A 13908-nucleotide genomic window follows, 5' to 3' on the forward strand; every position below is an offset into this window, starting at 1 on the left:
ACATTTTCAGTTAGACCAGTCTGCAGTCGGGTGGGATGCATGCTAAAGATGAACCCCATGCGGCGAGACAGGTCTGAACAGATGTTTGGTGTTTAGCAGTCCAATGAGCTGTCACTGTAGCTGCTTACAGCTAATCAGTGGTTGACACGCTTCTGGTCTGATAAACTTGCAAAGAAAATTAATCCACAATCTCTTATTTGTCTGAGACCCCACAGCGTCTCCCCATTTCAGTCTCTCAATTCTTTTCAAGGGTCGAGCCCTGTGTGCCGTCCTCATTTGCTCTTCACCATAGTGGAGCGCAGTGGAAGAGTGCCCTCTGCCCATGAGTCAGGGTACTGAATCATCTTCCTCCACAGACTGACTTCCTCTCCAACTGAGTCCATTTCTACTTCCTCTTTTCCTATTTTTACAGTGCCTGCAGGAGTGAATATTACATTAATATAATCCTGAATGTAAAATGAGTGCAGAGTCTTTTTTACTATTAATGATGGCAAATTGCTTTTACTTTCACACTGGGGGAAACAATTGGAAGCCATGATATAGCTTCAGTAGTAATCTAAAATTAAGTGTGTCTTTCTCACAAAGGCAATTATGCAACTATTTAAACACAGGTATTTATTTCAATTCCACTCTACTCTAGTGTTAGGCCACATCTAGATGGGTAGAAGTGCAACATGAAAAATATGTATATAAGTACACAAACCAATTCAGGGTATACTAAGGCCAACACAACAAACAAAAGAATCACTAAGACTTAGATCCATTTACAAAAGGTGGACTATTCTATTTATAACTAAGGAAAGAGGCCTGAAAAGATCTCAAAGAAGAGCAATTGTCCAAATAACCCCAAAAGGCAAAACATCTGATAAAATTGTCACAATCCACTTCTGACAGCCCTAGAAGCCAGGTGAAAAGAAATGTCATGTATTGAGTTCTATCTGTTACCTTCTCCAGAGCTGAGACGGACTCCTCCCAGGAATTCGTTGCTCAACATGGCTTCTCTGTCCCACACGGTCAGCTCCAGACACATCTCCTCCAGCTGCTCCAAAGCCAGCTCCTTGTACACAAATGTGTGGTCATAGTGGGGGTTCAAGTTCTTCTTCACAACTGGAGTCTTCCTCTTTGTGGTCTTGGTCTTAGTTGGGAACAAGTACCTGCAGAATCATAAACAGAGGGAAGTCTTGAAAGAGAAATGCTTGTATGGGGATGCAATGTGTCATTTTAAGACCGGAGACTTTATCACTAACCCTTTAACAAAGCTATCTGAGGTCTCTCCTGGTTTCATTGCCATCAAATTCTTTGCCTCTTTGATTAGGACCTGCAGTTCTCCTCCCTCAATCACCGACTTTTTGCCTGAGGAGAAGAAGATAGACACTTTTAGAAAATCAAGAAAAAGTGTAACAAACACACTCGGAGCTTGTTATCATAGTCCTACCTTTGGTTTTCTCAGTTGTTGGCTCTTTAGGTGTGACATACTTCAAAGAGATCACCAACTCTCCTTTGTACTGAGCAAAAGATGTAGAAGCCACGGCAGGGGCTGACTGTAAGAAAAGTACATTATAGTATTATATTTAAGACAACAAAATAAAGCAAGAAAAATCTCAATACCTACTAATAAACATTTAACAGACAAAAATATTTACAAAAAGTTCCTTTAATTAGGTTGTTAGTCATACAAAAAAGAAAAAGTGTGCAGATTAATAATTCACTCGCATTTGTTTTAAAAAGGGAGTTTTTAAATTTACTAAATATATAATGGATTCTCACTTTCTAAATTACCTTAAACACAATCTTAGATTTTACACATCTGCCAACATATCTATCTATCTATCAATCAGAGCCAAGCTAATGACCACCGTTCCTCATTAATGATGCACTTTGCCATGATTTCAGACTGCTCCCCCTAATATCCTCTTTTACTTCAGTTTTTATATCCATCCTATCTGCAATTTAAGCACACATAATTTTGCCTTTTGGAGCACTTTCTGCTCTCTCTTGTTTGTCTGACAACTCACTTGACTGCCAGACTTTTGTTTTCTCTGACAAACGGTATTCAACATAGCATTAAACTTATTCGTAGCAAAAGTTTTTATTATTGTTACAAAAGAGGTACCCAATGTTTTTTTCACCTCTAGTAACCCTCTTCAGCAATATTTTACATGTGGGTCTCATTTTTGTTTAATCTCATGCACAAGGCTGCATCCCTGCCATTGGTTTCACACTCTTCCACAGATCTACATATGACGGTAATGCAAACAACGCAGGTTTCAACTTTTGAGAGAAATTGGTAATGTTTTATGTGGAAGGATCAATATGGATCAGCGGACACAAAAGCAAACAAATCCATCCTCCACAAGGGGTATTCTGTGGAGTTTTTAACCAAGTTCAAGAAAACTCCACAGGGTTCCTTTAACAAAGTCATTATGGTTCACTATAGAAAAGCACATCCAGTTTCTCTGATCTACCTTCGCCATGAGAGCCACGCGGTCCTCGTATGGGGAGTCGAGGTCTCGGGTGTCCAGAGGGATCTCCACCTCACCAAGGAAAGCGTTGCGGCTGAAGCGACCATGATGCCAGACTGATATCAACATGGAGCGGGTGAACAGCTGAGAGCGGCTGATAGAGTACTGGTAGTGGGAAATGAGGGACAAATTGGATAGATCAAAGTCCTGTCTCAATACTGAAACATAAACAAACACATACATACATATATACATACATACATATGTCTATATATTTTTTTTTAAACATCATGGAAACAGAGATTAAAGCAGAAGATAATATTCAGATCTTATCAGAAGTTGCATTTAAAATCTTCCAAATAATTTCATCCTTTTTAAAAAGCATATCCAAAAGTCAGTTTTGTACGAATTAATTCTTCCAGCTGCTGCCCTTTCAGCAGTTTTGTTTGTCAATGTATTTAAACCGATTCTATGTTGAACTAAAATCAATATTTGACAACAGCTACTCTAATCTGCAATGCCAATATCAATCTTCAAGTCTCTGTAGGTGTGGTCATTATTTGCAGGCTGCATGGCACAAGGTCACTAATCAGGGAGTGTCATTAAATCAACAGAATAAGGTTAACAGTTGCGGTGTAGTTAAAGAGGTGCCAGTTATAAACCATCACCTTCAGTGTTTCTTTGTAGACAGGGTTGACCGTGTTTCTCTTGATGCTGGTCTTCCTTTTGCTCTGGCGAGATTTGTCGGGGAGTAGATAACATTTGACGTAACTGAAACACAAAAACAGACGTATATTTCAAACAGTGTTTCTCCCAGACATGGCCAGTGGCTCTTTTGCTGCATTTCTTAAAAGCTAAGAAAAATATCTGATGACATTGAATTTCCTGTGAAGCTCAGTAATCACTTCTGGGATGTGACTATCAAGACTTTTGTAAACACCGCAACTTCTTATCTAACTGATCAAAGCTGTGTTAACATCACTGAGGGGTGTGTGTGCTGTAGAAAAATGTCAAAGCCACAATCTGCACTCTGACGGTCAAAGTTTGAGTAAACTGTGCTTGAAATGATGTGTTTTGCGCTGTGGAGTGTTACATTAAATCTACGGCTGGAAAAAAAGGAAAGTTTCCAATATTCACGGGTGGGAAAGCTGCCGTGAGGCATCGCCGTAGGCCAGCCCAAGACATTCCTTGATGAAGATGTGGAGGTTTTGGGTGGGTTCGTCATAGCTCATAGAGAAGATGAGGTCTCCGCTTACTTCCACATTGTTAAAGTCTCCTGCTTCACTGTAAATACTCATCATGCTGCCCAGTGTGCTCTGGAGAAACATACATACAAGTTTGATTGACACTAAATATTGACATTTAGATATTATTTGGACAGGCATGCTCTAGGCTTAAGGCTGCAGATCACAGTTTAAAGAGATACAAATTAGAAATAACATTGAAGAAAAGTCATTCATAACACATACAGGCTGGCGTGTTCATAGAAAGGGACAAACACATAAGCAAAGATCAGGATGTTTTTGTAAATATCGAAATCGAGACTGACCGTTTATATGCTGCCCCCAGCTGTGCTTTTCCTTTAAGCTTTGATAACTATAGACACAGTTTGGTAGACTTTACATACCAATTTCACACTTACTAACTTGCTGGAGGATATCCTGAGGTTATAGATGCTTGTTCAGATTATCTAACATCAGTTCAGTTCTGACAGACATAATGAGCTGCTTTTCAGAGAGCCTTTAGAGGACTAATGCGAGCTGAGAGAAATGTCAATACATTACCCCTGAGCTATGCAGGCTGTAGGAGCTCGAAGCCATTGTCTTTTTATGAAAGCTAACCAAGCTGTCAATATCTTCATCTTCCTCTCCATCTTCCTGTAATAACATAATACATGTGTTATTCAAAAAAATAGACAAACATATTTTAGTCAAATTAGAGTCATTTTAAAATATCAGAAGAATGAATGAATGATGAAAAACTGTCTGAAACATCAACTGTAAATGCCAGGCTTTAGTAGTCCTTGTTCTCACAATCTGGTAGTGACATTCAACAAATAACACACACAGCAGAACCAGAAGTAGCCTTAAAAGATCACAATTAAATGTAGCCACTAACAGGTTTTGTTTGGAGCAAGAGCCTTGACTGGCATCTTTTCTGTGCAAGAGATTCTGCTCTGTTGCTCTAACTATCACTCCTGCATGGTAGCTACAGTATATCCAACATCATTCTTGGGAATGTAAAAAACCTCTACTTAAAGTATTACCTGAAGTAGTGTTGGGGATGCTGAAAAACTACTACATCACAAATAGAAGGATCAGTTTTGTGTCCCTACACTTCTTCCTTATTGTGGTGCTCTCAGAATGAAAACAAAACAAAAACAAATCCACTTCAGGGGCAATTAGGTTGATGGAAAAATTAAACTTATCAAACATTAGACATATTAGACTCATGAGAAAACAGTATGAGAGTAAGAGTATCAAAACTGAGATGCTTACCTGTATGTCAAGGCCTGGTACAGAATGGCTCCTGTTGACCAGTGAAGCCTTTGATGTGTCCCGTCCGTCACGCAGGTCCAGTGTCGATACATACTCTGTTATGAACACACAGAACAGCAATTCAGCTGCGATGTTTATTGTGGAAGTAAAAGAAGAACAACAGAATTGATAATATTAACATGCTTACCAGGAGGGTTTGGAGATCGTTTGACGCTCTTCTTAAAGAGTCTATCAACATCTATCTCTGGGGCTGGACTGACATCCGTCGCCTGTAATGATAGAAACGGGGCCTCACAGTCACAGAAAAAAAAACTAAAACATAAAATAGTTTGAGAAAGGAATATGACCAGGTCACTTTAAAGAGTCGTACAGTTCGTACAACTTCCGAGTTGGCGCTGTCAATGCTAACGGTATCTGCTTTGACTGGAGCGGTCAGAATGGCAACAGTTGACCCCGCTGGGCTGGACTGAACTGAACGGTTCTCTCTCCTGTGTGATGATACAAATCATTATTAATTATGGCTACAACTTTTTACATTTAAAATAACTTCAAATCGTGTGTGAACTAGTGTCTACATGTCTTCACTCTCATCCCAATTAGCCTGAAACTGGCATTCCGGACATCTTGGCAAGTTTTGTTTGCCAACTCTGGGTTCTACTTTAACCGCAAATAAAGATGAACAGGACAGCACTTAATGGGATTTATTTATCAATACGCGACATTTCAAGCAAATTAACCCTCAGCATGCAGTCTCCACTATAACATTTGTATTATTTTAGTGGAAACTATGATGTTTAGAATTGCAGGCCAACTAATCCAAATGTATAGTAAAAAAACGTATTGCGATTACTCTTATTTATGTGATCATTGGAGGATTTTTTTTTTTGAAAAACAAACGGGCCCAAGCTTGGGTGTCTTAGCTTAAGACTAGACTACTTTAGACTGATCATATATAGGGGAGGAGTGCCAAACACTACACTTCATGTCTAAAATGTTATCCCTAAATTTACCACGTAGTGTTTGTAGAAGTGGTGTTTTTAAGAGTAACTATAGGAGAGTTTACCTTTGTTGCTCAGAGGTCACATGACCAGACCCAGTGTCTGTTTTTCTGCTACTTGTACTTGTGTTTTCTGCAGACTCTGTGTCACTGTGTGTTGGTTTTGAACAAACTTCCGCCTTTGAAGCAATTGATCCTGAATTCCCGTTTGAATGTCTGTAAAATAATGTTTTAAAAAACATGACAAAAGGTTGAGATATTCTTAATCAGAGTCTGAGAATCCATTAAACTTTCAAAAACTGATCTGTGAAGAATGATGACGCACTCCTTGTTTTTCTGCTTGATCCGCGGCTTAGGAGTGGGAAGATCAGGGTTTATTTCAGTACTCCTCAACAGCAGTTCTCCTGCTGTCTCACACTTCTTTGCTATAAACACAGAACAAAAAGATAAATTACACTTCCACACCAGTAAAACAAAAATGCTATCATGTTCCTGCAGTTTAACAAATCTTTCCTACTGTTCAGCTGGGACTACATTCCAGTGACTGTGGGTATTTCATTTGGCCCGGTCTGAGAGCTGTTTACATTCCTGGTTAAACAGTCAGGACCCACTTCCTCTTCCTGTACTCACCCTGAGGTTTCTTTTTCAGGGAGACTTTCACTAGGTCATGTCCAGGCGTCGTGGAGAACCGGTTGACCCTTTGATCGTAGAACCAGTCACCTGTCCTTTTCTTTAGATCCCTAGAATCCAATATAAATACTTTTTAAAAAAGGTCTAAATTGAACAGAATTTACACTTATTTACCAGTTAAATAACAGATTTGAATGTTTTTTTTTAATGGTTACAAATCATGTGAGCTCAATAAAATTTTGCAAAGTATTGTGCACTACTGTTAGAATTTATACATACATTGGTAAAATTAAAAGCTTTGGCATTTCAGAAATAAATCTATTGCAGTCAGCGACACCTCCTATGGTTGGTAAATCAGAGGGACTTTTGCACATTTGTTGACCAATAACACAAATTTCAAATCATTCTGTCAAGTTAATGGAGAGTATAAACAAAACAATGTCTTACAACTCTTTGGCACACACGCTGCACAGCCATGATCCTTTGGAAAGGACTGTTCTGCAGTTGTTGCACACATGGTGATTGCAAATCTTACACTGGCTGGAGAACACCGTCAGTCGACTCAGAGGTTCCTGGCATCTGCCACAACTACGCTGACTGTATCTTCCACTGCCACGTTTGGCCCCTTTCCTCTTCACATCCAACAACTCTGTCTTCAAACGCCTGACACACACAACAAGAATGTTAAAGAACAAGAGAAGTTGTGCTTCTTGATCTGGTCAAGTGTCTATAAGTTATTTTAAATATTGCAACTTTTTGTACTTTTCCTTGTATTACACTTGACAACACTTAGATAAGTGACATAAACATTATCCATTTGGGGGTTTTACATTACATTAACAGAAGATTGAATTTTTAAGTAAAAATGACAAAAATTCACTAGTTCCAGCTCCTGTTATAAATAATTGACAGATAAACTGATGTTACTTTTTTTAAATTAATAGTTACTTGCAGTCCTAATAAATATCATGAAATGACACATTTTCAACAATCAAGGTAGTGCACATTGCAACACAAACATCTGTATATAAACATAAGATATTGTATATTTGTAGTCCACTACATGGCCTCTAGTGCAAATTTGTCTTCAACACCCAGAAACTAAGACTGGGTAAAGTTTTTTTTTTAACTGGTGTCAAATTATACTTACTAGTATAGGTAGTAAAAACAAAGTGTATAGTGATTAATTTTACAAAATACACTTGACTTGACCTTGAATTGAATGTATTGGTACCTTTATCAATGATAAGTGGGGGAAACTAAATTAAGTTAGTTAACCATGAAGTACTATTAACACGAAGTGCTCTCTTCTCACCGCACACGCTGCTCCTCAGCCTGTCTCAGCTCCCCGTCCCGTTGCAGCACCCCCAGTATCAGCTCCTGCTCAGAGTCAGACAGGAAGCCCAGGTTGATCATGTCAACAGCCTGGGGCATTGTGCCTTGAACCATGAACCCTTAGCACAGGTTAACTGGCTCAGCGCAGTTGCTGTTGCATCTAGAAGATCTCCTGAAGACAAAACATCAGGAATAAACTCTCCACAGGATTGCTGCAAAATGTTTAATTAAATACCAGCAAAAAAACTGACAGATTTACCAGCAAAAATAGAGCTCTTGACTTTACTACTGGAAAGCCTGTTTCTCTATTGTCTCATGAGGAAACATCAGGGCTCTGCAGTTAAAAAGGGGAACATAGTGACTTGATGTCCTGCAATGGTGAAGATACAGACAGCCAGAAGCAGTAGCCTGTTGGTTTATTTAGTCTTTTAAATGACTTAATAACTAAGAAACATTTCTTTCTTCCTGTTGGCCTCCATACCGTGAAGCCTTAGAACTCAGCTCTAGTTTTTTAGTACAAGAGTTGTAGCCTCTTTCTTGTAGCCTATTGAAAAAGCCTCATGTTCACCAGTCAAAAGGATTACCCATGAGATCTAAATACTGACCCTTCGGCATGTTTTTCATACCATGAAAGGACAGGAATTAGTCTATGACTTTAGCATTCCAAAAATGATAAACGACTAAAAACAAACCTGCAGGAAGATTTAAAATCCCACAGAAAGCCACTGCCTGGGTGAAAGGTTGTTTTGAGTGGGAAAGGGAAAAACAACATGAACTACATAAGGTTCCCACCCTCTAAGGACACAAGGAACCGGGTGGAGTTCAGTGGCTAAAGTAACCATTGGTTAATCCCAACGTCAAGCTTGTCATTTGTCATGTAATGTAACCATCTGAAACTCTATCCTCCATTAGTTTTTTGCATTAAAGGAAATAAAAGTGAGGAGGAACATGTCTGGATTGGCTAACTAATCAGTAGGAATACTTCAGTTCTAAACTGCATTGAAAATTTGACACCTTCTCCCCCCCCCCAATCAATGTTTGACTACCTGGAGAAAACTACCTCTAGCTCAGTAAAACCTGCAGGGCAATTTAAAGGCAAAGTTTAACATTCCGGAAAGGAAATGGCGCATGCGTGTGTATGACCGAGAGAGTGAACCAACTGGAATAATCCTAAATTTAACCAAAGAGGTAATTCGTTTAAAACAAACATTGACACGGAAAAGTAGTAGTTTTGTAAACTGTAAATGAAATTACAAACATGAAACTCCAACACAACAAATCACACAAATCGTTTGTCTTGTTTTTGTAGATCTCCAATCTGTGATAAACTATGTGGAAATTCAGATTTCGAGAACTTTGATGAGCTACGAGTCCAACGGTCGGACCTTTACGTAGGCTACGTTACGTTCTCAACTGAGAATAAAGTAATGCTAACTTTACTCCATATCACTTTATGCCTTTAATAAAGTTTGCTTTGACCGTGAAGGCTGAAGATTTGGGGAAACGATGCGATTATTTTAGTACGTGGATACGTTTGAAATTGGCTAAATATATTACAAAATAGAGCTATGTTAATGAGATAAAATGACACACACCTGTTGTTAAAAGTCGACTTTACCGCCGCTACATGGACGCGTCACCACGGGCGACAGCGATGATCCCTGACAGAAAACACAACAAAACCGGTTAAAAGGAGCACGTATACAGCTCATTTAAAATGACTGAATTTACGTGTACCTATAAGCTACATGGTTTACTCACTTTGCTTGTCGGCTATATCGCTGCCTTTCCAACTTCTTCGTCTTGCCTCCCGTGTCCAAACACAGTTGACTTGGTGCGCTAGAGGAGTCCCAACACTACCGGAAGATAAGGAAAGTTTGCGGCAGACAGGCACGAGCGCCTCTCCACATTTTCCATGACAGGTACATTTCCTTAGCTCTATTTACCACAGGAGGGCTAGATGTGGAAACGTTGACCCATTTAAACAGTCCATTAATTAGCTCCGCTCTCTTTGCCACCCAAACAGTAACAGTTAGTGCAGAGCTTTTACTTTGAAGAAAAACACAGTTGACCGTATCAGATAATACATGGGAGAAATGCTAACAAAAAAGGCACCACAGATGATGTGTCTGTATAGTTCCCTATTATACACTATGCCATTATTTATTGTCAGGGCTTATGCAAAGTGATGATAGAATACATTCAGCTATGATTACTCCGCCTATAAAAACCGGTCTGCAAAGGAACAGTTTCAAAATCTCACCCAGACTCTTGTATCCAAGAGATAAGTATGAAATATTTTCTCTTCCAAAAAGTATACATTAATAATCTTTTTAATAGGGTCTCTCCTCCCTATTGTAGATACCTTATTACAAAATATGACACAGTTTATTGTTGAAACATCTGATTGGCTGATTTTAGACCCATCAAATTCAATGTGCACAAGTGACTTCAGGGCTTTCTAGTGGAAGGATCAACACCACTCATCCTTTAGAGATTCCCTTATTTGGGTCCAATATCTCCTGTTCAATTGGGGTCAGACCTGCTGACTGTGAAGGCCATATCATATGATTCACATAGTTTCCATGCTCATGAAACCAGTCAGTGACACCTAGGTATGTATGCTTTAGCATTCTGTTTCTCTACTCATTTATTCAGGTTTTCTCCCCTTAATTTGTCTCCTTTCTATGGCTCAAAAGTGAAACCGTTGAGTAGTGTTGAATTAATTTAGTGTTGATCAAATTGGCTGCAGCCTTCGGAAACTAGATAAATTGACGGAGTAGTACTATATGTATTATTGTTTTTTAAAGATTCTTTTTTGAGGGCTTTTCCCTTTATTCAATCGTGACAGAACATAGACAGGAAAGGGGAGAGAAAGAGAGGGGATGACACACAGCAAAGGAAACCAGGCCGTTGCAAAGGACTCAGCATTCATGGGGTGCACACTCTTCCTGGGTGAGCTAGAGTCTACCCCAGCAGTACTGTATGTTTATGATGTAAATGTCCTATTCAAATTTCTTGGAGTTTTATAGGTTTGAATGTTTCTGTAATATCAGCACACTGATGTGAGTCAAGCCTCAGTCTAAAGCTTTCATTTTAGCCAACCACTAGAAATTTAAGGATCAAACACCAAAGGGAAATTCAGTGAAGACAACAGTGAGTCCTTTGAGCAAGGCACCAAAACCCATGAATGCTGTCCAAACAATAAGGCTGTGGATTTAGTATGGCTTGGCAGCTTCCAGATGAGATTATATTTGTACAATAATGAGGCAGAGCCCTTCTAAAAAAACAAAACAGTATTTGTGCACAGTGACCCCGCCCTGGAAAAATAAAGGTTTATAAAAATACTGCAGATGATTTTACTGCCTGACTGATTAAATAACCATATAGAGCAGCTGGTGTAGTGTTTGGTTGCACTGGAAACTTCTGAACTATACAATTGCCTATTTCTTCTCTAGACTGCAGCACATTCAAATGAAGAATGCCATAGGGTCCACATCTGTATTTATCTCCTCAGCTCAGGATGGTCTGCACTCCAAGTCCAACACAATATGGTGAACATGAGGTGCATATGACTTCACATTTTCTATGTGCTGTTTGGTTGTTATCCACTGGGCACCAGTGATGTCTTTTAAAAGAGACGCGATGCGGTTCGCTGTGTCATCAGCCCAGGCCTGCCACACCTCTCTGTCAGCTTTCTTCCCGGAAACCCTCCTGGTTGCATCATTGATTGCCTGGATGGCTGCAGTGTTTGGTAACACTGAGGTAACGTTCTGATGAATGTGTAAAATGCCACCGGTTGTTCTCTTCAGCAGTCGACAGGCAACAGGCCAGCCGTCCTCAGAGCTCGGTATGAGACCCAGGTTCACTCGGTCAGCAATGTCACACAATTGGAGCTTAAAAAAAAAAAAAAAAAAGCTTGTCAATATTGTTAACTAAATTATTTCCACAAAAAAGTATAACTTACTCAGTTAGTCTTGTAATAAAGCTGATTAGATTTTGCACAAAATATCTAGGAGCACATGCTTTTTACACAGAATAGATTGAGGCCATGACTTAGTGATTTCACCTGTGAAATCGTTGGCATTCTGGAAGGGTTTTAAAAAAAAAAACTTGTAAAGTGCAAAATTATAAAAAACTAATATTAAGATGCCTCCGTCTTTTAGAGAAGAGAAATTCAAATGTTCCACTGCTGTGATACAACAAATATGCTTGCAATTACACTGGAAGAGAAAAAAACTAAGCAAAAAAAAGAAATGTTGTTGCTGTCCAACTTTCTATTAGTTAATAGTTATAGCATAAAATAGCAAGTGTCAAATTTCAGAAATCTCAACTAACCAGTAGTTTTGTTTTGGGTCGATCTAGAGTTCAAGTTTCATAACATAAAATCTAATTTTAAAGGGTTGTGAAAAGCTCCCGGCAGAGGTTAGAAGTCAGATATATTTGAAATCAGCTTAGTATAAAAATAAACAAAACGGTCCAGAAATAGCCAGAATTCTAAAATGATTTTGTTTAAAGACAACATAGTGATGTGAACTAGTCCGACCACTAGAGGGCGTACGTCAACACTTTCATCCCTGTGGTGAAGTACAATTAAAACACAGCTAATACTGTAACTTGTGTGAAAACAATCCATGTCACAAAGCAGTAAGGGATGCAAATGAAAACATTACTTGTCGGTTGTCTCCTTGGTGAACCGTGCAGCGGTCAGACACCCCGTTTGCCACAAGGTTTTTCTTTAATGTTTCAACTGCGTCAGGGTTCCACTCACAGGCGTGAAGATGACTGGCCCCCGCATGGACCAGATATGGGAGAGTGAAGTATCCAATACCTGACACAAGATACAGTTGTGATAGGTAATAATTCAAATTGTGTTAATTACTACTCAAAGTGTACAATGGTTGGACACATAGTAATGGGACAGTTTTCTGGGCAGGCATTACATCTGAACTTAAAGACACAATGTATCGTCAGTATGGATTGTGTGATATAGGCCATATGTTTTAATGTATCCCTTTTAGTGATGTTTAAGGAAAATGTTTAATCAGTCAATATTAATATTAATCCGCCATTCAAGCGGATGTGTGGTGAGTGTCTGGTGCTGTAAGGCTGCCGTGCATCACCCAGGTAGGTGCTATGAGTATGAGTGTCTATTATAAAGCACTATATACATTTAATGAATTGTTAATAATAATAATGTAAAAACATGTCACACATTGACACAGTTCTCCCACCTGCATAAAGATCCACCACAGTCTCCCCTCTGCAGTCCAATCCAGCCACCCGCAGCTTTTCTGTTATGTTTCCAGCTGAGAACATGCATTTTGTTATATCAAACTCATACCTGGAACAAAGATGGGGATATAAGTTCAGACATGTTTTAGTCAAAGTTTTTCATTCCTGGTCCCAAGACCTTCTTAGTGAGCAAATCCGTAGCAAATAAATATCTGATTAGGACAGACTTACCTAATCCGATTGTCAACATGTCTGACCCAGCTGTGCTCTCCTAACAGCATGGTCACCACGGGAGACCTAAATCCGTCCCTGGATATTTGATGCATCTTTGCCAGGCGCTTGGCTCCCAGTCCTTTGGCCACTGCACTCCATAGCTGTGGCTCTTCAAAAGTAAAAAGCAATCTGTAAATGTCCTCATTCATCATTTTGTACACATAGTAATTAAAAAAGCGTGGGTAAGATTAAAAACAGTACCCATTTTCTTCCATAATGGCAGAGAGAAGCAGTTGTGTCCCAAGAGGAGCAGGTCGTCATGCCTCTGGAAGCTGTGAGGGACGTCTGCCCTCAGCTCCTCTGTCCATCTTTCACCATGCGATTCCAACAACTCCTGGAGGACCTGTTCCAGTTTATTATTACGACTTGTTCTTCCTCTCTTCTTCTTTGACGGGAGAGGAGACTGTGGTAAAAAGAAATAAAAACACAGACAACAGGAGAAACATAAAAAAATACTTTAACGTCGCACTAAAGGACT

At 39.3% G+C, this 13908-nt stretch overlaps 2 protein-coding genes across 6 annotated transcripts in view; both read right to left on the reverse strand.

The window, feature by feature from the left end:
• Positions 1-248: 248 nt before the first annotated feature.
• Positions 249-10156, reverse strand: sytl4 (synaptotagmin-like 4). Of its 2 annotated transcripts, none has more exons than XM_034882971.1 (18): positions 9684-10156; positions 9518-9583; positions 7903-8082; positions 7123-7250; positions 6588-6697; positions 6283-6382; positions 6024-6173; positions 5331-5448; positions 5148-5229; positions 4961-5055; positions 4247-4339; positions 3600-3778; positions 3131-3233; positions 2466-2627; positions 1436-1541; positions 1248-1353; positions 946-1154; positions 249-415 (listed from the first exon to the last, which is right to left on the reverse strand). In XM_034882971.1, exons 4-18 carry the CDS (start codon positions 7164-7166, stop codon positions 273-275), a joined length of 1800 nt encoding a protein of 599 aa, XP_034738862.1. In that variant the 5' UTR covers positions 7167-7250; positions 7903-8082; positions 9518-9583; positions 9684-10156; the 3' UTR covers positions 249-272. The 2 variants fall into 2 exon arrangements, with proteins under 2 accessions (XP_034738862.1, XP_034738861.1); XM_034882970.1 differs by having other exon boundaries at positions 7035-7250; positions 7903-8094; positions 9684-10155.
• Positions 10157-11409: 1253 nt separating this feature from the next.
• Positions 11410-13908, reverse strand: part of trmt12 (tRNA methyltransferase 12 homolog) — a 3846-nt gene continuing 1347 nt past the window's right edge. For 2 of the 4 annotated variants that reach the window (XM_034884260.1, XM_034884261.1), the window contains exons 3-7: positions 13632-13833; positions 13389-13539; positions 13157-13266; positions 12596-12753; positions 11410-11818 (exon numbers count right to left, since the gene is read on the reverse strand). In XM_034884260.1, coding sequence (XP_034740151.1) covers positions 11441-11818; positions 12596-12753; positions 13157-13266; positions 13389-13539; positions 13632-13833 — 999 coding nt within the window. In that variant the 3' untranslated portion in view covers positions 11410-11440. Of the gene's footprint in view, positions 11819-12595; positions 12754-13156; positions 13267-13388; positions 13540-13629; positions 13834-13908 lie in introns of all 4 variants that reach the window. The other 2 variants (XM_034884265.1, XM_034884262.1) reach the window with 2 other exon arrangements.

Source organism: Etheostoma cragini, chromosome 10 (genome assembly GCF_013103735.1).
Source record: "Etheostoma cragini isolate CJK2018 chromosome 10, CSU_Ecrag_1.0, whole genome shotgun sequence".
Classification (NCBI taxonomy): Eukaryota; Metazoa; Chordata; class Actinopteri; order Perciformes; family Percidae; genus Etheostoma; species Etheostoma cragini.